The sequence below is a fragment of the Callionymus lyra genome, chromosome 3 (genome assembly GCF_982586985.1).
Source record: "Callionymus lyra chromosome 3, fCalLyr1.hap1.1, whole genome shotgun sequence".
Lineage (NCBI taxonomy): Eukaryota > Metazoa > Chordata > Actinopteri > Syngnathiformes > Callionymidae > Callionymus > Callionymus lyra.
The window spans coordinates 23995654-24019606 of NC_141820.1; the positions used below are offsets into that span (position 1 = coordinate 23995654).

A 23953-nucleotide genomic window follows, 5' to 3' on the forward strand; every position below is an offset into this window, starting at 1 on the left:
CCTAAGCCTAACTACCACCTCCAAGGTTCACGTTGTATAAACAAAGCGGGCGTGATTACAGCTGGCCCTCATTTAAAACAGCTGTAGTAATTATTTAAACTTGTAATTTTTAAATTTGAAAAAATATCTTGATACAAAACTAAAAAAGATTTAACGTCTTCTTATACTTTATCATTATTATTAATAATTTTGTAAATTCACAGGACACATGTTACTTATATAAACACTGATTTTACTATTAGCACACAATGTACAGAAGAAAAAAAACAATTGGCTAAATTCCCAATCATCAGTTTCTATGAATTTGGTGTAGTCTCAACTAAATAGTCACTGTTTAATCGACCAATTGGTCTAAACTCACTCCTGACCTGAATAGACCAAAATACTGCATTTCGAAAGTGGCCACAGATAAAACCATGGTCCAGTACCAGAATGTTTGTTTCATCCATATTTTATACAGTCAATACCTGTGGTTTTTAGTTTTCATTTTAATGCACTTTTGCCTAATCAACCTTTTATAACTATTCACTTCCTCAGACGAAGAAAATTTTACGTATTTGTCTTCATTTTATGTCAATAAGCTCAAAGTCGTCATAAATCTGAAGTTTATATTCATCTTTCAACACAATTTTTTACCATGATTTTTTTAACAGCTTAAAGTTATAGATAGTCAAATATTTATAAGCCAGAATGGATGATTGATTTCTAAATCTTAAGTATGGAATGAGAAAAAGATCTGTGGATTTTCTCTACATGTCCATGTCCATCAACAAAACCTTTGAGTGACTTATGACGGAGTAAAATCCATGACTAGCTTTGAACTACAGTACGTTGGCTAACATTACTATTAACACTCATATTTGAAGATCCTGAAATGAAGAGGATTGTTTTTCTTTTTTTCTTTCTTCAATTAAGTAGATGAAAGACAAGGGAGGATGTAGCTAACATGAAAAAAAAATCCAGATAATAATCATCTGAACATGTTGTTGGTGCTCTGGAACTTTCTCTTTGTGTGCGTGTGTGTGTGTTTGTGTGTGTGCGTGTGCGTGTGCGTGCGTGTGCATGTGAGAAATTCCCGCTGGTTTGAAGTTCAATTACAGATGATTAAGTGCAATTTGAAGTCGTTTTTGTCGGCAAGGTCGCAGCATGTGGGGATTTTCATTACTAGCCTTTCATCTGTTTCTTCCCCCACAGATGCTTTTAAGGAAATGTTTCATTAAAGGAGACGAGTTTTCCTCTTCCGTCGTGGAGGCTGTTTGTCTGTGGGTTTTTATTTCTTCCTTTCTTTTCGCCTCAAACAATTACACAAGTAGAAAGACCTTTATCTACTTGTTGATATAGAGCAGCATCACCACCTATGTGTTCACTGTATAGCGATCCACAATCTCAATATAAGTGTTTTATTTCTTTAGAGGTACATCATTTACTTGGTCTTACTCATAGTGATCAGTGGACAGTTGCTCATCCATCAACTGATGGATTATTTTAACAATATATGCTCAGAAAAATGAAAAAAAAAAAAACTTCTAAAAAGTAATTAAATAGAATATTGACTTTGAGATTAATAGAATATTTCTTCTTTGTCTCCTTCAGGTACTTCACCAACATCTCCATCGGGGGAAGGGACTATTCCTTCAACAACGATGGCTATTTGTCCAACCCGCTGCTGGACGTCATCTCCTACACCAACGGCCGAGGCTGGGAAGAGGTCAGTCCACTTTGGTTAATATTCCTCATCTTGAAAAAGGTTTTCCTTTTCAACTCTAAGGGGGGGAAAAAAAAACTCATTTGAGGGGGTTTGTATCCATTTGTGTGTTTCTCGGTACTAAAATGAAAGACCCATGGTCTGGTTTAGGATTAAGAATACAGTCAATTTCCCCGTCAACCCTTTTAGTCACGGTTCTCCTCGCTCCCAAGTTTTGCCGTGCAATTTCTCTACTGTAAATGGTTCAGAGCAAGGCACGACCAGTCGATCATCCGTAGTAAAGTGATGAACACTTGAGTGTATTGAGAACACTGTGGCCATAATCCTTATGAAGATGTGACCTTGAACAACTTTACATCATCAGCGAGTCACTGATCAGTACCAATAGTAACTTTGAGAAGATCGTCATGAAAAATGTGGGAACCATTTGGCTTTGGTTGGTAAATCTTGTTAAAAAGAAAAGGTGGTTTTGGAAGTGCCTGGAAATATTTAAGTAATCGGTGACCCTGAAGCGAAAGACCCTTCGTACTATTACTACCACTCACAGGTGTATTCTCCACATGATCTCACATCGCCCTGTCTGGGTTTTTATACTTATTTTGCTCCTGTGGTTGTTTGTACTAGATATCACTGAACTTGATATAATGCCATATATTCCTGGATGAGAACCAGACAACTCTATGGATATGAAAGAAGATGTTAAGCTGTAAATGACCTCATGAAACCTCTGCCCGTAATGCAATCATTATTGTGGTTAAACAGACCGACCACATTTCTTCAGTACTTATTGGCTCCTTATTTACGTTTCATTATACTTGTAGAGTCATGAGTGGCCTGTGGTGCAGCAAATACAGTCAACAGAATTTAAGAAAGAGATACAATTAAAATATTCCTAATGCAAGAAAAAACTGTTGAAGACAAGTATAAAACGTGCTACACTGCTAACATAGTAGTAACTACACCATGAAAGTTCTAACCATAGAACCCTACATGTGACTTTCTGGACATGAGGAAACTATCCATGAAAAAAAAAAGAAGTAAATACTGAATGCTTTTGTTTCAAGGGACATTGAAAAATACAGTCCACGACAATTTACTGTTCTGATCCCCTTTTAATACACAAGACACCTGTTTGATGAAAGTCGTTCGTTAACACACCAAGACTCTTTATTTTCCTATAACTCACACCTTGGAATATCCACACAAAACCAGGAAAAAGTGTATTCTTGTTAAAAACCGGCTTTGTTGTTCATGCCTTCTTGTTAAACACATTTCCTTGCAAAGCGAATGTGAATAAAAGGTGTGTGAATAAAGTTGGAATTTATGAATAATTCATTGAAATGTCAGGAGATCAAGCACACAATTTTATTATTCAATGTTCGACTACCAGGAGAGTCGTGGTGTTTTAGAGCGGAACAATGGCTGCATTGTCGGTTAACGTGTGGATACAAATCATTTCAAACACCCATGACCACTTACTCTTTGGACTTCATTTACTTTTATGTTTGAGTTTCAACCAACGGGGCATCGCTTTGTCTGCCAAGATTCTGAGCTGTCTTTGAGTGGTGCTGCGACGTTCAATATTGAATTACAACCAAGACTTTCCTGTAGAAATAGAAGCTTGGTCATCCATGATGGTCTCAAGACACAACTCCTTAGGTTGTTGATTGACCTCTCGTGCAACTCCGTGATGAATTGCTCTGTTGTTATTCAACTGCATGGAGACCCCATGAAGGACCAATAGAATCCTCAAGCGATTAAATATAAATGTTGTCATGGTTGCACTCTGTGGAGAGTAAAGTAATGGTTTTCGATGATTTACGACCCTTAAGATGTTTTGGAAGATGAAGATTATTAAGCCAAACCTCAGTCTTTTTGAAAATAATGAACTTGAAAAGGAAGAATTGCTTATTCTCTTTGGACCGGCGGTAACTTTTCTGCCCTGTTCTTTCTCTCTCTGAAGCAATGTAAATCCGAAAAAAAAATCCCACGTCTGAACATCTAAAGTTGACTTCAGTCCATTTTTGTCTGAAGATGAAAAGGCTGCGAGCAAGATTGCGATCAGAGGAAACGTTAAAGTTAGCGGGGATGGTGAAATTACAAACCTTGACATGAGCCTGTCGGCATTGTAGCCATTTTTTCTTTTTTTTTTAAGTGCCGTCTCTTCATTTGATCCCTGAGAACCTTTATTTTTGCGGTGTCAGTTGTTTTCCTATTTTTGTTTGACGTGTCCGACTCATTGGTTCCGTATCTTGCAGATAAAAGAAGTGTTTCAGAGGGAGGTGTTAAAAAGGCCATCATGGCACAATCTTGGTAGATCTTGGCCTTTTCTGTTGAATCTCACCTTTCCTGTATTGAATTTTCTGCTGAACGCCGCCGAGGCAGCGACAGGCTCCAGACATTTTGTTCTCCATGGAATGGAAGCAGATAGTAGGGGGTTGAAGACTAGTTGACAGGGAACTGAGCGATAAGAAGCTTGGTTTAACCTGGGTTTCCTTTTCTTTCAGAGGGTTGAAAAGATCTCAAACTGAATAAATCTATAAAACAAGATTTGGTACCAAAATAATAAAAAATGTATATATTAATCATTTTTGTTCTGAAAAACATTATTTTCGGTAAATGTCACATGGCAGTTACATACATTTTGGAACATTTTCTTTATTCTTTTGTTGGCTTATGTAGGTTTTATATCTAAGAAATGCCAACCACAGAAATAAAGTATTTCGCATGATAGATATTTCTAAACATATTGAAAAACCTTTTCCATTTAAATTCATTCCGACCAATCCATTTAGGTAGTGATGGTCTGATGAAGCTTCACGAAGCAGTGTCATTATTTTCAGAGTCCACTAGATGGCGGTCTCTGTCTACTATTTTCCTTTGTTTCGAACAACTGTTCTATTGAAACATCACATCATTTATAAACTGACGGCTCCACCTACTAACCTCTAAACAACATGACACTGCTTCTTCAGTCCTCGGAATAGTGGAATAGAGTAATCATCATTAGCTTGAAAACTCTTCGTACCTGCTGGTGTTGTGATTAGGAAAATCTATTCAAACTTTGAGGCAACCAAATGATTGAATCACGTAAGTTGTTTTATTGATTCAATTTCATGCTCTAAGCAGAGGTATTCATGCTTCAGTGCTTTTCTAGTCGTTCCCTGGGTCTAATAAACCTCCTGGTGCATCTTTGATAGGGACCGACTAGAGATGAAACAATATACTTGTAAACTATCCAATAACAAGTTATTGCATCATTTCCAGCTAGAGTGGTTTCATCGTAATGCTTTAATACATTTTAACTGTGTCATCTGTGAGTGGTCATAATGTGTTGATTTGTTTACACTATCATTTTTATTCTTTTACAGAGACAATCATCTATATCACCACTATCAATTTCCAATTCAAAGTTTATACTCCAAGCAGTATTGATCCAAATTAAAATGACATTGTACTTCCAAAAGTTTTTCTCTCTCTGACATATTTTCCGGAGTTTTCCATTCCTTTGAAGTATTGTTTTGACCCAATATTAGGCGTGAAACTGAGGAGCGAAAGCTTCAGGTGAAGACGCAACAAAACTAGCCTTTCTCCAAGGGGAAATGTCTGTCCTTTGGAAGTCCTCTGAAGTCCTTTGGGACTTGGAAGAACATTAGCCGCGCTCAGCAGGTGCCAAACCCAAAGAAACAACTTGTGACCGTAGGATTCTTCGCCTTTAGCTTCAACAGAGCAACGCGCAAAAAAGTTAGCAGAAGCTCCAGAAGCAGTGGTAAGTTAAGTTCAGGCCAGGATTAAATGATTTGGACTTTCTATAACTACTGCTGACCTTACAGAAGATTGTTTTTTGTTACTTGAAAGTGCAGGGGCTTCTCACGAAATATCCAGTGAATCAAAAAAGAAATGTTTAGTTTAAATCGTAAGCATCCGTCGTCTGCACTTGACGTGTTAATTCTTGTAGCCATTTCAATTTTGTAGTTGAGATGTTTTCAATTTACAGTTTTTCTTCCCGTACTGAAACCGCTCCGATTGAGTGAGAACTGAAAGGAAAATAACTTAAAAGTTGTTATGGATTCAGCGCTGGCAGGAACAACATGGATGAACGCCTTTCATTGAAAACTTGCCATAAAATATCTGCGGGTCCCGCAGTAATAACTCAGAGCCGGCACAGACTCGTTCTCTGCTTATGGAACAATTATGCAGCTGCACTTTCTCCTGACGTTTTTGATATTGAACTTGAGAGCAGCTGCTTTTTAGCATTCAGGCAGCGTCACAGTCCAGCGTTGGTGGATTCGAGCACCTTGAGAATCTGAACAGACCCACAGCATAGTTTGAAAAAAAACAAGGCAGCAGGTCACTGACTCACTGGACGGAAATTTCTTATAGGATTAAAGACTTTGAAGCTTACTAAAAAAAAATGAACATCAGCTTGTTAAGTTGAGGTTGGCTTGTGCTACTGTCGCTAACTACATTTCAAATCATTGTCTGTTGCTTCCCAACGAGAACATTTATGACACATTAGAACTGTTGTCAGTCGATATGCATAAATTGTGCCTCTAAATGACAAGCAAATCTGTGATAAGACAACAATTTTGAAGGAATGTAACATTCTTTAATTCACCTTTTCGCGCTTGGAAGGATTGTTGGGGGCAGAGCGTATCCAAGCTACTTGGGGCGAGAGGCGGGACACCACCACCCTCAAAAAACAAACACGTTTTTGGAAAATTAAGATCTCTCAATCGACCTATGCAGGGTTTTTGGACTGCGTGTGAGAAACTTGACAGATCTATAGGCGGATTGGTGCGGCGTTAGCAGTTATGTCGACTTTACTAAGACAAAACTTTATGTATTCAAGTCGATGTACGTCCCTACCTTCACCTATGGTCATGAACGGTGGGTAGTGAACGAAAGAAAAAGATCACAGGTACAAGTGAGTTTCCTCCGCTGGGCTCTTTCTTAGAGATAAGTTGGGAAGCAAGGTCATCCAGGAGAGGCTTGGAGTAGAACCGCTCCCAAGTGTCTTGGGCATATGATAAGAATGCCTCCAGGACCTTTCCCTGCGTGAGGTTAAAGTGCACTTCCGACTGGTAGGAGGCCACAGAGCAGAGCCAGGACACTCTGGAAAGACTACGTCTCGAAGGAGGTCTTAGGGTGTTGGTCGTTGGGGTTCCACAGGAAGAGGTGGACGATGTTGTTGGGACGGGGAAAGTCTGGGCCTCCCGGTTAAAGCCGCTACCCCCGCGACCTGAACCTGGATAAGTGGAAGAAGACGAGGGGAGACAGGAAACTGGAGTAAACCCCCAAGAAACTCTACAAAAACAGGATTTGCAGGTTGTCTTGAGCAGAAGAAGTCATGTTCACTGCTGTGGCTTCGCGTTCTGATACATTGTACTAATGATACTTATCTTAACTAGAGGTCTTTGCTAACACTTCCTTCATGAGCTATAGCTGCAGCCTTTAAAACTATAGTTATGAAATGTTATCTTTAATATACAGTTAAACCTCCAGAAAGTGATCCACAAGGGCAAAAAACAAAAGTGATAATATCCGGACAGCAGAACAGGAGGCAGGGTTGGAGAGGGAACTCACGCCAGAGAAACTGAAAAGACACAAAATTACACATGATGAACAAAAACACTGGACAACAAGACAGCGGTCCAAATAGCAAATCCATGAGTTGGTAAAAAAGATTGCATTTAGAAATTGGCCAGTACCTGATCATGAGATTTGATAATCTGCTTGTCTCTCGAGAGCTGCAGAGCTTATTAGTTCCAGGTTTGTCCACCGAGGAAAATCCAAAACCACGACAACAAAAATAAAACTGAAAGGAAATCCTACCAAATAAAAGAAATCCAACAAGAAACAGTTGGAAATAATCTGGACAAAATGAATTAATAGACTACAGTTTTTACTCAAGCTCGATTTTAAAAAATGTAATATTATTGGCTGTGATGTCTGTAGAACCTTTAAATATGATAACTAAATACGCCGATGACACCCCGATACGTGGATCAATCAGCGAAAAGGATCAGACAAAAGACAGGGCTGAGGCAGAGGAACTGTTTGTTCTGGTGCTCAGGAAAGAGGTAGATATCCAAAGGGTTGGGAACCAACATCTACACAAACCACTTTCGAAATCAATTTTTTAGTGAAGAAGGCTCAGACGCAGCGGAACTTCCTGTGCATTCTCAGGAACAACCACACTGGGGCGATAAGTTTCTGTTGTCTTACCTTTTCTTGGATAGAAGGCATTGGAACGTACAGTCTTGTTGTGTGGTAAACTGTCTTCTGACCATCCTTGAACAAATCTCCACACCTTTCTAACTCAAAATAAGTGAATCAATCATTAGGGTTGCTCTTGACCTGATACCCACCAGAGACTGGGACACAGGTTGAGAAAAAGTTCACTGACTCAACTGTTATTCTTAATTCTTTAACACTGCTTATTTGCTTAAATGCTTCTAAAAAAAAATATTTATCTTGGCATTGGCTCTACCTATGTCCCTAATGCTGTTTTTAAATTGCCCTCAGAATATATTCACTTACAGTATTTGTCATAAGTTGTTCATGCATGGTCTGCTGGCAACAAAGTCACTTCTGGGAAATAACAGAGACATGTTTTATTTCAAGCAGATGTTGCTCTGAGTCCAGCATTGGCTTTAATGTATCCTGCACTCAAGAGGTCATAATTAAAACATAGAGTAACTCTCTAGTTGGGATGTATAAACCGTTTGCACAAACCTATAAAAGACATTAAGCCGGATGGTGGACATTTTTTTGGATAGCTTCTCACAAAAGTGGACACCCTGGTGTTTATTGTGTACATATCTTCTAGTTTTGTTCTAGCTATATGTTATAACAATAGAGCTCTTCTCTTCTTAATCTTTATTCTTTTGCGTTTTGTCTTATTTTCTTTTGTTTCCCTTGTTATTCAATTATTATCAATTCCTGCAGCAGTTTTTCTTGTTTATCATCCACCTGTTTTCTTGTGTTGCGTTCTTGAAGTGCACCTCGATTGTAAGACAGCAGTCTTTCATTTTTTTATTTGCTTTCACCAGATCTGAAGGGGTTTCCATCTACAGCAGGACAACTAACTAACTACTCTACATAATGAAGCAGGCTTGAGTGTAAAAAGAAGCCCAAAGGCCAGATGTGCCCTTTCCCATAATTTATTTATACGTTTTAACACAATTGTACAATAACGAAACCGAAGAACGTTTTTTTTAATCAAAAATATTTAGGGTAAATAAGATATAGAGATAAGTTTCTGCGAATACATCTTGTGCGTAGTTTAAAGTTCATTAACTACATTTGTAAAAAGTCAGATGTGTTTACTATTCTGCGTTTAGAGGCAGCATCACCTTTTTTAATACAAGCCTTAATGATGACACTGATGCCTCAGTGTTGCCCCCTGCTGTGGTGGTGGATGTATTGCATGAACTATACTAGACTGAATGATTTGTAGGATTTAGGTAAAGTTGTTTGTCTTTGCTGTGTGCGTGTGGCCTGCTATGTATGCTTAATATCAGCAATATTTCAGTCTCTCCATGTGGATTTCAGTTTCCTAATGATGCAATCATAAATATTTTCAGACCATTGACCACAATCCCTTTTATCTTTATTTATTAAACACTAGAAACTGAACCTTCTTTCTTTTGTACGTTTAGAGATTCAGCATCAGATTTTTTGGTCTGTGTTTGTGACAGTTTGCTTCTCTTCGTAAAAATGTGCAACAATGAATAACTTGAGGAGGGAATTATTCAAACAATCACAGTGTAAACTATCAAAATTACCCACTAGACCATGTGCTTTGTGTGGCAGTCGCAGCGGAACAGAACTAATAAACGCTGAACATTTTTCAGGCAATAAAAGGGAACCTTAATGTTAACATAATGATGCATCCACTTCATGTATGTTCGACATCACAGGATAGCTATACTTAAGCTAGTGATTTCAACTGTGACCTTCAAATGTTGGCATGGTGGAAATCAAGTACTTTGAGTGCTTCGAGCAGTGAAAAATCGCCATTTTCTCTGACCTACTACTGCTATTTACTTTCAAATGTTAAGGTATTTACCAATAATTATAGGTGTATAGTGCCTCTATTGGACTATTAAAATCCCTGCCTACTGAGGGAAACCCCTTATAAGAACTTGTTCATGCTGTCTCTGTTTTACATTCAAGTTTGTTTTATTTCTTCTCTTGTAACTTGATGTAACCACTCTTGTTTTTCCAGGTAGGGTGGTGGGAGAACGGTCACCTCCGTCTACGTTACCACCCTTGGTCCCGTTACGGATCTTTCCTAAAGCCTCTGGACGATGCACAGCACTTGAGAGTGGTCACTCTGGAAGAAAGACCCTTTGTCATCGTGGAGCCGGCCGATCCTGGAACCAGCTCATGCATCCGGGACTCAGTGCCCTGTCGCATGCCCGTCAACTCCAGGTAAAAGTTCCCGCAATCTCCAGACTTATAGCGTTAATTGAATGGAGCTGCCGCTTCTGAACCACTTTGTTAATGGAACTGATTGAAAGATCAGCTGAAAGATTAAAAGAGGCAGAAAACCACATGAGGAATCGAGTCGACACATACTAAACAACAGTTGGTAGCACAGATGCATGGAGAAAAGGCAGGAACTGACTGCATGTGCATTTATCTACTGCTGAGCGGAGACGAAGTTGTGCTGGCAAAACCCTTAAAACTCGTATTTTAGGTGGACCTTCAGTGGAGATTATAGCATTCAGAATTTAATGGCCCAAATCCAAATATTTTCAGGGTTATGTGGGTTGTCATTGAGCAAGATCTTGAACCCTAAACTAAATTTATTTTTCAAGGCAACAATTATTTTCTTGGGGAAGAATAAAGGGAGTGATTCTACGTGAGAAAGTGTTGTCTGGTTTAAGCAATAATATTTGAACTGAACAGCATTGATGAGGTTAAAACTTCCTGCAGTGTGGACATTAATAATGCCACTATCGCCAATGTTGCCAGCTCATCTTCATCCATCCTTCCATCCTGAGTCATCAGTTTAATGATAAACCAATGACAGAACCAGCATTTGGACAACCTTGCACTGACTTCCAAAAGTCCTGCAAAGACTGAACAACCCAGCTACTGCCTTTGCTTATGCCTAAAATATATTGCTGAGATATGGAGTAGAATAAACTTTCAAACAAAGCATAACCAATGAGATCCCTGACAAATGAAAACCTTAATGCCTTAGTGATTGACAGCACAGTTAACAACCATAAACAGATATACGTCTCATCCAAATGTTAGAATGAAGAAGCAAAGTACCCCTATTGTATGGAAGTATATCTGTGCCATCAGAATATTGAAGGGTTGAATTAAACATTTCAAATATAGCAACTTTGAATTTGTGTTTTTATTCTAATAACTAAATTTAGTTATTTGTATATTGAAAGGGTGAATTGATTTTCTTTTTTTCTTTAAAATAACTGACGGGGCAGTGGTTTGTTGTGGTCACCTGATCGTCTATGCGTCGCAAGATTGGCTGAAAGTACGATAAATTACTTCGGTACTGTTTTTTTATGGTGGAACTATTATACCAGCACTTTATATTAAATTTGAAAGGCTTCAAATGTTTTAATATTGAATTTAAAAGGCTAGGAATTAAAGTAGTAAGTGTTATTGAATCTAGAACATTTATTTCTTAACCCTTAGAATTTAAATATCAAACTCGATTTGTAAAAAATATTTTGGATTAAATTATATAATAAAAACTAATTTGAACTTACAATATTCAAATTATTAAATAACATTTTTCAATAAAAAACCATACAACCTTTTAATATCTGAATTATTGAATTCAATTCTTCAATAAAAACCAATTCAACCTTTCAATATTCGGATTATTGAATACAATTATTTTTAAAAATGTGACGGTTGAAAAAAAAAAAATACAGAAATTGCGAAAATGTTAAATTCAACCATTCAATATTACTTCCATATCATTCCAAGTGACCCTAGTTTTATAGGTAAAGGATCAAGGTCGAGGATTTAGTTGCTTCAACCTGTGATGGTAAATCTAAACTGTGACAGTTTGTTTCTACAGTATATACTCTTTTGCTGTATTGCACATTTTCTCTTTTCCTCTCCCTAGTTTGGTGGTGGAAGGTTCCATTCCGATGAAGCACTGTTGCAAAGGTTTCTGCATCGACGTCCTCAAGCGACTGGCCAAGATCGTGGGCTTCACTTATGACCTTTACCTGGTGACTAATGGACGACATGGCAAGAACATAGATGGGGAGTGGAATGGCATGGTGGGCGAGGTAGGACCATTTATTCTTACCTTTAACTAGCTTTTGATTGTCGGCGTTTAATTGTCTCAAACTATTCTGAATATATTAAAGAAAAACTTCACTCATTTTCTACTCACCCTCAAGAGTAAGAATTATTTTCAGAATAATCTGTTCCTTTAATAGTTATGGGAAAAAATGTACGTATATTTGAAATTTTCGACTGACTGTCTTCATCTTACTTTCCGTCCAAAAAGACACAAATACCAACATGTGCTGGTCTGAAACATCTGTAGCAGAATTTGAAAGAATAAAAATAGAATGTTTGTACTCTGGAAGCGCTCGCTATATTAAAACTTTTGCTGCAAACAAGCTGAAAATATGTTACAATTATTTACATTTCTCATGATGAAGTGTCAATACTAGAAGGATGTAATAGATGAGCACACTGGAGGTATAGGGTTGTTTATAAGTGTCTTTTTTTTGTTTACTTGTGCTTTTTATTTCAAATTTTTTATACGACATACCTACTTTTCAAACAAATGCATTTACTTTTTTTTAACCTTTTTTTTTTCTTTAATTGTTTGTTATGGTTGTCCAGTGAATGTGGTGAAACGTTGACTCTTGCAAGTTTATTTATTGTAGTACAGGTTTGCTCACACAGACTACAACGCATGTTGAGCAGTGAAAGATTGCGGTGACCTTAGAGAAATCTTCAGCATTCCACACCAGGCAGATACGGTGCTGTGGGCAATGACTCGGGAAACCAAAGCCAGGACCTAAGAAGAGAGGATCTATGAAAGAAAGAGCAAAGAAGGCCGAGCTGGTCGAGAGTTTAGAGAAGTGCGGTCCCACTGGAGCTCAAAGCTGGAAGCTCAAAACGCCTTTCAAATCATCTGGCTGAAGGGCAAGAGAGGGAGTCAATGCTATGATAGAGCCGGTCTTGCTTTAGCTAAGTGTGTGGTTTAGGATGCAGGATCCAGAAAATAGAAGGGTTGCACTATCTAAGATAGTATGACCATGTGAGCCTGCAACAGAAAGGAATTTTCCCACATTGAGATCTGGATTATCAATATTGGTTCAGTGTCAAGAGTTCCTGTCGCAATAGAAAGAAGAGTACAATCCACTTTTTGTACGGAGTAAGAGATGTTCTTATGAGCTGATCTGAAATGTTTACCAACAAGCGTTTAATCAAAACTGAGAATTGTTGCCAGAACAGAGAGAGGAGATGAGTCACTCTCTTCTAATGGTCCAATGTTCAGAAACCACTTGCAGCGTGACCTTTTGTTAGAGTGTCCACTGTGACATTACATCTTTGTTTTCCTGTGAAACAGACTAACTCTTCTTCTACTAGAGCTCTTTTTTTCTTTCATTTACAAAAGAAGAGTGGATGAGCTCTCTCCAGGGAATGTCATTTTAATCTTTTCTTTTTCTTAATTCTCACAAATCCCTGAAAAACACAATATGTCTGCAAGGGAGACCAAATTACAGACAGTAAGACTGTGTGTGTCCTGTTGGTGTTTCTAGTGTTTCCATGACTCACAAAGCCACCCCTACGGTGGAATCCATTTCAGCACATGTTTAATAAGATCAGCAATGAAACACTTACACCGACGGCCCCTTTAATAAGGACAATAGTGTTGAGCCATTATCTTTTTACATTTCAATTTTCAAATGTCCATGAACTCTGGGTAATGGTTTATTGAACATGAATTCTAGGAACAGGAATGAGTTGCTGTGCAAGGTGGCAGGTGTCACCGGATTAAAGTAGGTTTTTGCAGAATCTTGTTTCTCACGTAACTTCCATCAAGCCAGTAACCCAAACCTAATTACAGGCAAGTGTGAGGATCATCTCTATCTCAGAGACCATGCTTCAGGAAGAAGGAAAAGTGTGCAATGCTCAGTACAGGTTGAAAGTTAAAAGGAGTAAGATTGACGGGTGGATGACGGGCGAAGTCTTTATCACTTTAAACTGGACGAGAAAGAGCTGAGCTAGATGGAAAGTCCTATTGATTTGTTAATCTAAGGGCCTTCAGACTCACAATTGGTCCGTCAGAGACACTTCCCATGCTTTAAGAACGTCTTTTTAGGACCTCTGTCTTTAAGTCTTTAAGGTGCTCTGATGCAATACAGAATTTTTTCATCTCAGGTCTTTAGATGGGAATACCACCAGCTTCCTGGTCATTGATGTTCCTGGTATGGACTACGAAGTATCCATGGCAGACCCAGGGATTACGTCTCTTGGTTGTTTTTTTTCTTGACATTTCACAGCAACTGCTCCACATTATAAGGTTAGGAAAGCATTTGGCCAAATGGAAAGAGATTTGGACTGGTAGAGAAAATTGAACCACTGAGTCTCGTACTAAAGATCTGTTGTGTTTCATATATTTCGTGGAGATTAAAAAATTGCTGAACATCTAGATGCCAACCTTGTAACAAGAATATGAACAATGTAGACAGTTCTATTCAAATGTATCCAGTAATACCAATGTCCATCTTCTCCTCCTCAGGTGGTGTCCAACCGTGCTGACATGGCCATCGGCTCGCTCACGATTAACGAAGAAAGGTCCGAAGTCGTGGAGTTTTCAGTTCCCTTCGTGGAGACGGGTATCAGTGTGATGGTGTCGCGCAGTAACGGCACCGTGTCGCCCTCGGCTTTTCTTGGTGAGTTTTGAAAAAGATAAAAAACTGGCTTTGAAATGAAAATTCTGAATAATGTAACTCATCTGAAAATGGCCATTCATAGAAATATTGAGTTGTATGGAAAGTTAGAGTGTTTAAGTTTAAATATTAGTCATAAGGTTATTCTATTTGAGGTTCAACGCTAGTTTAGAGAGTTTAATTTAGAGTTTCAATGTGATTATCCACCATGTAAAAAGCAATTTTCGCTTTAATTTAGAACATTTGGAAAATCAAAAAAATACCTAAAAAATCCTGAATAATAAAAGGTAAGTGGATTTGTTTTCCAAATATGTATAATGGTTAAGGTTTTTTCAGTCCACATTTGTTTTCTTATAAAACACCAACACATTTCTAACAATTCAGTGAAATCCAATTAAACCGAAGGTGACTGGGGTATAGTAGTCAAAGGGTTAAATCAATACAAACCAGACTCCTCTGTTAATATGTGAGTGTAAGAAAGAGCAAATGTGCTCCGTGTAAACAAACCCATAAGGACATAACTAATAAACTGTGTAAAGATTCATGTCCTACTGGAATACATTCAATTACAACACAAGAAATGAAAAAACCTTTTGTCCCTTCTTCCTTGCTTACATATACACTGCCACGTTCCTTAGGGTTCTTCTTTCAGCTCAATGTTGCTGTGTGTCTTTGAATAGTGATGTAAAAGTGTTTGTAATTTAGCTTTTACTTGTTTTTATACTTTCCTGAGAATCATATGGTCTTCAGAGACGTACTACCTGGGAGCTTTATGATGAGTCATTCTTTAAATGGAAGAATACTACAAACCTTTACAGAAGATTACCTTGCTTGCACCAGATGATAAACTGCTATAGATACAGTATATTATTCACCCAGGAATCTGTTTCAACATGAGTTTATGAAACTTGAAAATGAAAATACAATCATTAAAATAAATAACTTTTCAATATTCAATCATTTAATTCTTGTTGAACTGGCCCACGAATTATTCTTGTTGACTTACAAGATCAATAAAAAAAAGTAAACAATTGCTGAAACAATTTAAAGCAGCACTGGGTAGTTTTGGGTACCTTAATATTTTTGTACAAAAATAACTTGATGACACATCAACTTAAAACTAGTTGAATGACTCATATACGGTGACTCGAGGTGTTTTGTGTAATCATTATTTTCACTGCGAATTACAGTACAAAAACAAAGTTAAAGTTATTTTATTTACAAAGCCGTCATAACGCATATCATATTTTATTATCCACAATCTGATTCATTACCTCATCAGTATCCATCCTTCATTCAACATTAACTGAAGTCTGAAAACCGAAAATTCGTCCAACTGCTGCAAACCGGGACATGGCAACTTTTGTGACGTTTAGCGAGTGCTCATGGGAAATGTGGTCTCCCGTCAGGCTAAACACTACCACTTTAGTCCACTGGCGTAGCTCGTCTAAAAATCGCATAGAGCTGCTTTAAATGAACTATATTTTGTTACCAGCGACACCTTTTCTTCAAAGTTGTTGCTAGTTCACATCATTTATTTTTAATAGGTAAATAATGTACACTTCTAAATACTACTAAGCGGACTTTGATCATTTGAGGAAAAGGGCAACTTTGATATTCATAGTGTTGCAAGCTGGAGCAAATTATACGATCAATTTCTAAATGAATAGCTCAAAGAGACTCTGTACTGCAAATTCCTTAGACTTGTAGATTTGTGTTGATGCGCAGAAATCCAATGTCAACCTGTCTTATTTCACAAAATAAACAAATAAAATAGCCTGTCAGGCTAAGCATTAAGTCATGTTGACAAGTATCGGTGTTACATTGAATGCACTGGAGAATTGGTGTGATGGGGATTGGCATGATGGGAAAGTAGAGTTGTTTCTACTGAAAATAAATGATTAGTTAGTTCCCACATGAGACGTCTAAACTCTTCTGGAGTGAGAACTTCAAGGTTTCATTTAAGAGCATTTACCTGCAGGTGTCTTGATGTATTTAACTTGAGGGAGTTCTATAATATACTTTTTGATGATTTTTGGTGAAGATATTTTCTTAGAATTGTGAGTTCTGACACATAAATGATTCTTTACATGCTTCGTGTCCAGAGGACACTTGACACTTGCTTTGGAGCTGAAAGGATTCTAGTTCCTTGTTGACACTACTGGTCGATAGTTGACTTCTGATCTTGTCTGGATGCCAGAATATACTGTATGTCTACACATGGTTTTCGTTCAATCTGTATTTTAGTCACTGTCGTAGCTGCCTCGTCAACTAATGGAAAGATGATGACTCATCAACTTATTGTATTGTAATACATGACAGAGATGAACTTTCATCCTTTATTGAATCTCTTCCAATCTATTCAGCAAAACTCTATACATTCTCAACTCAAACAGACGTCTGCCCTTCTTTTTTCATCTTTTCAAAGTCTGCATGGAAGTGTGCATGCATTTCAGAGGGATGTTTATCTACATGTGTGTTTGTCAGAAATCAGAAATCCTTTATTTGTCCCGCGAGGGGAAATTCAGTTTAAACAACAGCAAGCGCAATACCTCAAATAAAAAAGATAAAAAAAACACCCAGAAATAGAATAATAAAATGAAAAGAAAGATCTAAATAGAATAGAATAAAAATCTGCCCAATATTATATATACACTATCATATTTACAAAAGTAACAAGAAGAAAAGGTGCTGTTAAATATTTATCTTGCTGAGTTCTTATTGTGGAGTCTGATGGCAGCAGGGAGGAAGGACCTGCGGTACCTCTCCCTCACACACCTGGGATGAAGCATCCTATCACTGATGGAGCTCCTCAATGCCCTCAGTGTGTGCTGGAGAGGGTGAGATAAGTTCTTCCTCATGGAGGCCAGCTTTCTCTGTATCCTCCTCCCAGACACTTCCTCCACAGGATCCAGGGGGCGCCCTAGGACGTAACCGGCCTTCTTAATAATGCTGTCCAGTTTAGCCCTATCCTTTGCTGTCATGCTGCTCCCCCAGCAGACCACCCCGTTGAAGATGGCAGAGGTCACTACTGAGTCATAGAATGACTTCAGGAGTGACCCCTGGACACCAAACGACCTCAACCTCCGGAGCAGGTAGAGTCTACTCCGCCCCTTTTTATAAAGAGCAGCAGTGTTATCCACCCAGTCCAGGCGGTTGTTGAGGTGAACACCCAGGAACTTGTAAGACGTGACAATCTCAATGTCCTGTCCCTGGATGTTCAGTGGTGAGGGGGAGATGGAGGGACACCGCCGGAAATCCACAATCAACCCTATACCTATTGTGACCCTATATGTGAAAAATGTATACAATTAAAGAAGGATCCAGATTATATTCTGATGGTGACCATCAACTGAATTCTTCTTGTCAAATAAATATCTTAAAATCAGCTTTCAAGTGAATTCAGAATATTATTAAAAGTTGTCAAATATTTCTTAAAATATAAATAACTACATTGTATATAAGCATACATTATAATTAACCATTTCAAACCTTGGCTTACATGTAACTGTCGAGTACTTGAACTACCTTTTATAGATCCTTCTGAAAATTGCCAAACAATGAGTTTAAACATTTATTAATCAAGCATATATTGAAAAATTTGAGAAAAACTAAAAAAAAAAGGCCACACAAATCATTTGATTACAAGACAAATTGGAACTTCAGTTTTTAATATGAGTATAAATGAACAAAAAACATAATAGTAATAAGATGAATTACATAATTTATAAACGTAAAATGGCTCAAATACAAGTGCCAAAACTGGAGAGGGATACGCAAACATAGAGAAAGAAAAGAAGCAAAATGGAAACCTGGCAGAAAAAACAAGTCAATCTGAGATGATGGAAGAGCGAGACAGCGGTAGGAAGAGCTCCTTTGGTGGCAGTGGAAAGACAAATAACGATACATAAAAGAAAAAAACGGAGGAGGAAGATGACATGAAACCACTCAGGAGATAATATCCAAGTGAAACAAAAGAAGCAAACATAGAAATAAGAACTCAAGAAAAACAACAAATATGAAAAAGTTGATACACATTATGACACAACTTGAATGAAAACAGAAAAAAGGATTTTACTTTATTGGATTACATTAAATTTGTCAAAGTTTAGGAGAATGCTGGTTAAGTACAATATACGTTTTTTGTTATAAAAGTAGTATTATTTAGAAAAATACTAGTGGGTCATTCATGACCCACATGAGTTTCCTTGAAAACAAGGAAACTGTTTCTATTATATATGTTTAATATCCCTATTTATTGCTGTTTTTACTCATGTTTTAGTCCTTTGAACTCAATCAAGAATTCATTGAAACCTTTACAAACATCAATATTCCAATCATTGAAAAAAGAATCCCTTCAATAATCATATTGATCGACTGAGCATTGATATGTTCTGATTAAAAGAAAAACGAAGAACAATATTTGAGTCATGTCACAGATTTCTCTGAAACGCCAGAGACCGAAAGGCAATATTTGCTTCCCTTTTGTTTGAGAACTGCAGCATGGTAGTTTGAGTTGATTGAGGTCAAGAAAAAAAAGCTGTGAAAATAGAAGGTATCGTCAAATCAACAGAGCAAGTGATGGATTGTGTTTTCACGCCTGGTTTGTGTTTGTGCGTTTTATTTGCATTTATATTTGAACCCATTTATTCTCAGAAGTCAGTGGATCGAGGATGAAAGTCAAATGCCGAATAAGACCAGTCTTAAAATTGCTTCTGGAAACTTTTCTTCGGTTTCCACCAACATTGACTATATTTTGTGGAGTTCAACAAGATAACCACTAAAAACATATTTTAAAAACCTGCAGAGGAGATAAGCTAGTCAACAAACTAGATACATATCATAAATGGAAGAGCAGGAGCCACTTTATCTGTCACTACCAGAGATCAAATACATAAATAATACGTAATAATAATACATAAACATGTACGGTACCTCTTCCTACTTCCGTATAATTTATTATGAAAAAACTTGGTTCAACCTCCAACTTGAACAACTACAGATGCTGTTCATTGTTGGTAGTATCGAATAACATTTTTAACTCACGATTGACAACTTTAAAATCCAACATACACCTCAGATTAAGGGTCTTCATTGTCAGTCCTGTACTTTAACATGTGTTGACAACAGTTGAGTCGGTTGATTCTGCTCCAGATGCTCCTCAGCTTCTTCATAGAAAGACAGAGTGACATCTGGAGTTGAAGATAACCATAATCAAAGAAATTTAGATTTCTTAGTTACACACACTTACGACATAAGTCTTACTTTCATTTTAGTTTAGTTTAGTGTACCAATAGTACTTCTTCTTTCTCCATCGAGCAAAATTTACTCACTTGCCAAAACTTCCACTTGTTTCTTTGTTCTTTATCGTCCTGAAGGTTCCCCATTGTCCTTCGGGGAGCTATCACGTAGTTTCGAAGCTGCACCGAAACATCCATCCATCTGTCAGATGAGATTTAGGGAACAATTTCAAACATGTCACGGATGAACGGAGGCACCACAACCCCAAGGTTGAGTTATCTGAAGACCTACAGGCCTCCTGGGTTGGTTTGCACTCTGACGGTTGTATCAGTCTGATGAGCGGAGGTTGTGTCTCGCATGGAGCAGCGGGGGGAAGAAAAGAAGTCAAGGTTGCAGGAAACGGAAATGGCTTGAATTGACAGACAATTGTGAGACGGGAAGGAAGTGTTTTTGGCCGGATTAGCCACTTGATTTTTTTAAGCAACTACAAATAAATCATTAAAGACCAATCAACTATTTTAATATACAAGAGGCAAAATATCACAATTTGATGATTAAATTCTGTGCTTACCTTCAGGGATTTGTTCTTATACAGTTTGTATTCTTAAACTCATTGAACGCTCAAGAAGAGAAACCAGTGATTCCAAACCTGTGCGCCATAGCCCCCTAGTGGGACGCGAAGGTATTGCAACTGGTCCGCAAAATCGTTTCCAAAATGGTATCAATTTTTTTGTGGGAGGGAGAATGTAAGTGTATAAAAATAAAAATATACATATAATGTTTTGAAGTTTAAAACTCGTTAAATTTAAAAGGATATTAAACATTTTCAAATATTCTTTTCATTATATTGATTTCCTTCGAGTATCATACATGAGACAATGAAATGAGAACTTTTTTTGAGACTTAGAAGTGGGTTCCTAAGTTGGAAAAGGTTGGGGTCCACTGGTTTAAACAAATGAATCCCGAAAAAAATAACCCTTTCTGGTTAGTAAATGATCAAGATTCATTCTTATTATTGAATCAGCGTAGTTTACCATAATTCACATTTTAATTTAAAAGTTAAAATAAAATGTCAAGGCCTTATTATTAGACTGCTTATTTTATATGCTTATGTGCAATTATGGTTTCCATGTGTTCATGTTAATGTTGTCATAGTCACAGATCATCTCGCGAGAATAACAAGATCAGAGTTGTGTTTCCGGATCCGGTGTGTGTTGTTGTGGTCCTGATGGTGGTCTGCATGTGAGTGGTCTGATAAGCAAAAAGACTCCTTATAGCTCCGCCTGGTATTTTAATCCTTCAAACAACACCAGCCTATATTACAATACCTTCAAGAGGTTGGACAAGTGTAGAGTAAAATATCTTCGATGTGTTCCTAAAATTAACATGAAGTCATTAAGAAAACTCTCCAAATCCCATTGAGTGTAAAGAACTGAGTAAATGACACAAACAAACAGTATTATTTGAGGCGAGATAGTCAAGAGCAGCTTGAAGTTTTATCCCTAAAATAATTAAATGATGATATTTATTTTGCAGTTCACAGTCTGTGAAAGCTGAGCTTGTTCAACAACGAAGAGAACAAGGGTTGTTGTTCATAAGCTTCTGTTTCAAGTACTGCCCAGTGTTCGCTGCTTTGATCTGGACGACTCACTTGTTCTGGCAGAATAAGGGTGGATGGTTCTATTTTAGCTCTTGAGCAACACCTGCAGTGACATCTCAAGAACAAGTTTATTCTGACAACAGTGTGTCAGATTCAGACCGAGCGACGACGGAGCCAGCGAGACATCAATCATCGCCTTGTTGTCGTGGAACTGTCTCGTCTACATTAATTCTCCAAACATGAAGTGTCGCTGCTTTATTTACACAACATCGTTGTTGGAATTGAACTCTTGAAAGTTCCATCATAGACGGATGACAATGTTTTATCGGTCTCAGACGAACGTTACAAGTTTCTAGACACACACTAGATTAGGTATATGGACTTGGAGTACCTAGAGTAAACCCACACAGGCAAAGGTAGAAGAAACAAACCAATGACAGGAAATTCCCCTGAGCTTTGACGCCAATGTCATTATTTATTATTATTATAATGTGTACTCAGTGTGGAGCTGTCGGACTGCAGTGGGAAGCAGCCAATCATAGAGCGGGAGGTTCTGTAGAGCATTGATGGAGAATGTTTATGTACAACTTAACATTCAATAAAAAAACATTTACGATGACGTTTTGGTCGTTAACTTCAGGGATTCATGTGCACTAAATGCAGCTTGTAAAAATAAATAATCGGTGTCAAGACACAGTATATTTATTGTTAGTAAATTCAACTAAATTTTCATCATATATAATATATATTGTTTGGTATATTTTTGTTTTGCGGTTTTCAGTGTGATTTTTCTAATATAATAAATAATAATAAGAATAAATATGTTAGTCAAAAAAAGGTTGGGAAACTGTACCAAACGTCCTTCCTCCATCATGAATACCCACTCGTGCAAGAGTCCAAAATCTTCTCAAAGGTTCAGATTTAATGGAGTGAGTTTTAGATTGATCTATAGTTTATGTTTGTAACCATGAAAATTATGTATTTCAAACATGCTGTGTAAACACATGGTCATGAACAAAACTACTATATAATTCAGAAGTGTCAAATATACACTGAACATATGGCTAATATGGTTTGCAAATCCCTCACACACAGTAAAATGGTTTATAAAGTATTTCACTTAGTATCACAATGTTGGAGAATTTGCATTTGACTAAACAACACTGTGAAATCATTTCAAACCTTTATTCAAAGTTTAGAAAGATTTGACTACACTTCTGTGAACATTTGATTATGCAAACATTACAGTTTTTCTTGGTTCAGTCTTGTCAATAATGTTGACATGTTTATTTGCAAAATCACTTGTTTTTACAGAATGCTAATGGAACAAGATAAAGTTAAATGTTTTAGTTTTGGCTAGAATAAGTTGCTATAGATGAGAAAACTCATGGAAATAAAATCTAATGGTAACTTTGTGGTCAAGATTCCAAAGCTCAGTTTCTAGAGTAATTATGCTACTTTTTGTTTGTTTGGTAGGTGAGGTAGAACTTTATTGTTGCCAAAAATCAGATTACATGGATTATTTGTGTTTTAATAGACATGTGACATGAGCTCCTTGGTGGAGGTATGCACAGTGCTCTCTCAATGATAAAAAACAAAACAAAGAAAAACTATTCTGATCAGTTGTATTTCGCACTCTTTCCTCCGGGAATAAACAAGTATTGATGCATGAACACTGTGAATGTATTAGAAAGATAATATTTACCGTAGAAATCATTTTATTCACGTCAGCTTTGATCGATGTCCACAAGCAACAGTCAGAAAAGATGTTCATAAAATCCCCTGCGTGGGGGAAATGCAGTTTTTATGACAAAAAAACTAAACATCCGTTAAATCGTGAACCGTCGACTGCTTTTATTTCTTCGGCTGCGCAGCAAAAATAAATCCGCCAACCTTAGGTGTTTGTAGAAGCAGCACATAATTATTTACACAGTCTTCCCGGAGACTAGATTGATTGAACCACAGGGATAATAAAACTCAAAATTGGATTAAACAGAAGAGACACTTCTCAAATTGTTGTGCAGGATTGACAACAAACAGAGCTCTTGCCCTCGGCAGGTAACGACAGGTTGCATTTTAAATAAATGCAAATAAATACAAGCAAGACTGATTCCAGGCGCCGACATCACCTGCAAGGGAAGAGTTTGAGCTTTGGAGTTTTTTCACCACTCAATTTTAAAGTGTCTATACTAATGGTGGCGTTTAATTATGTTGCGTCATCTGTGATCAAGTTATTTATTTTTGGTGGTGAAATAAATGTAGCCTCCGTGAGTCTCATCCCACTCTGTCAGTGGTGAGCGAGCGAGTGACGATAATGATAGTATTTATTCAACGCTTTTCTGTTTGACTTCATTTTTCCTCTTGAAGTGTGTCAGCGTGTGAGTGATTGTGCGACAGTGAATTAAATCACTCTGACTGTCAATAATGCTCATTAATCACGAATCAGATGAATGTCGGCTAATTGAACATCAAATTATTTATTGATCGCCGGAA

At 37.4% G+C, this 23953-nt stretch overlaps 1 protein-coding gene across 1 annotated transcript in view; it reads left to right on the forward strand.

The window, feature by feature from the left end:
* grin2da (glutamate receptor, ionotropic, N-methyl D-aspartate 2D, a) overlaps positions 1–23953 on the forward strand; it is a 96076-nt gene that overhangs the window by 41822 nt on the left and 30301 nt on the right. The window contains exons 6-9 of the mRNA XM_087787201.1: positions 1594–1708; positions 9939–10144; positions 11823–11991; positions 14469–14622. Coding sequence (XP_087643327.1) covers positions 1594–1708; positions 9939–10144; positions 11823–11991; positions 14469–14622 — 644 coding nt within the window. The remainder of the gene's footprint in view (positions 1–1593; positions 1709–9938; positions 10145–11822; positions 11992–14468; positions 14623–23953) is intronic.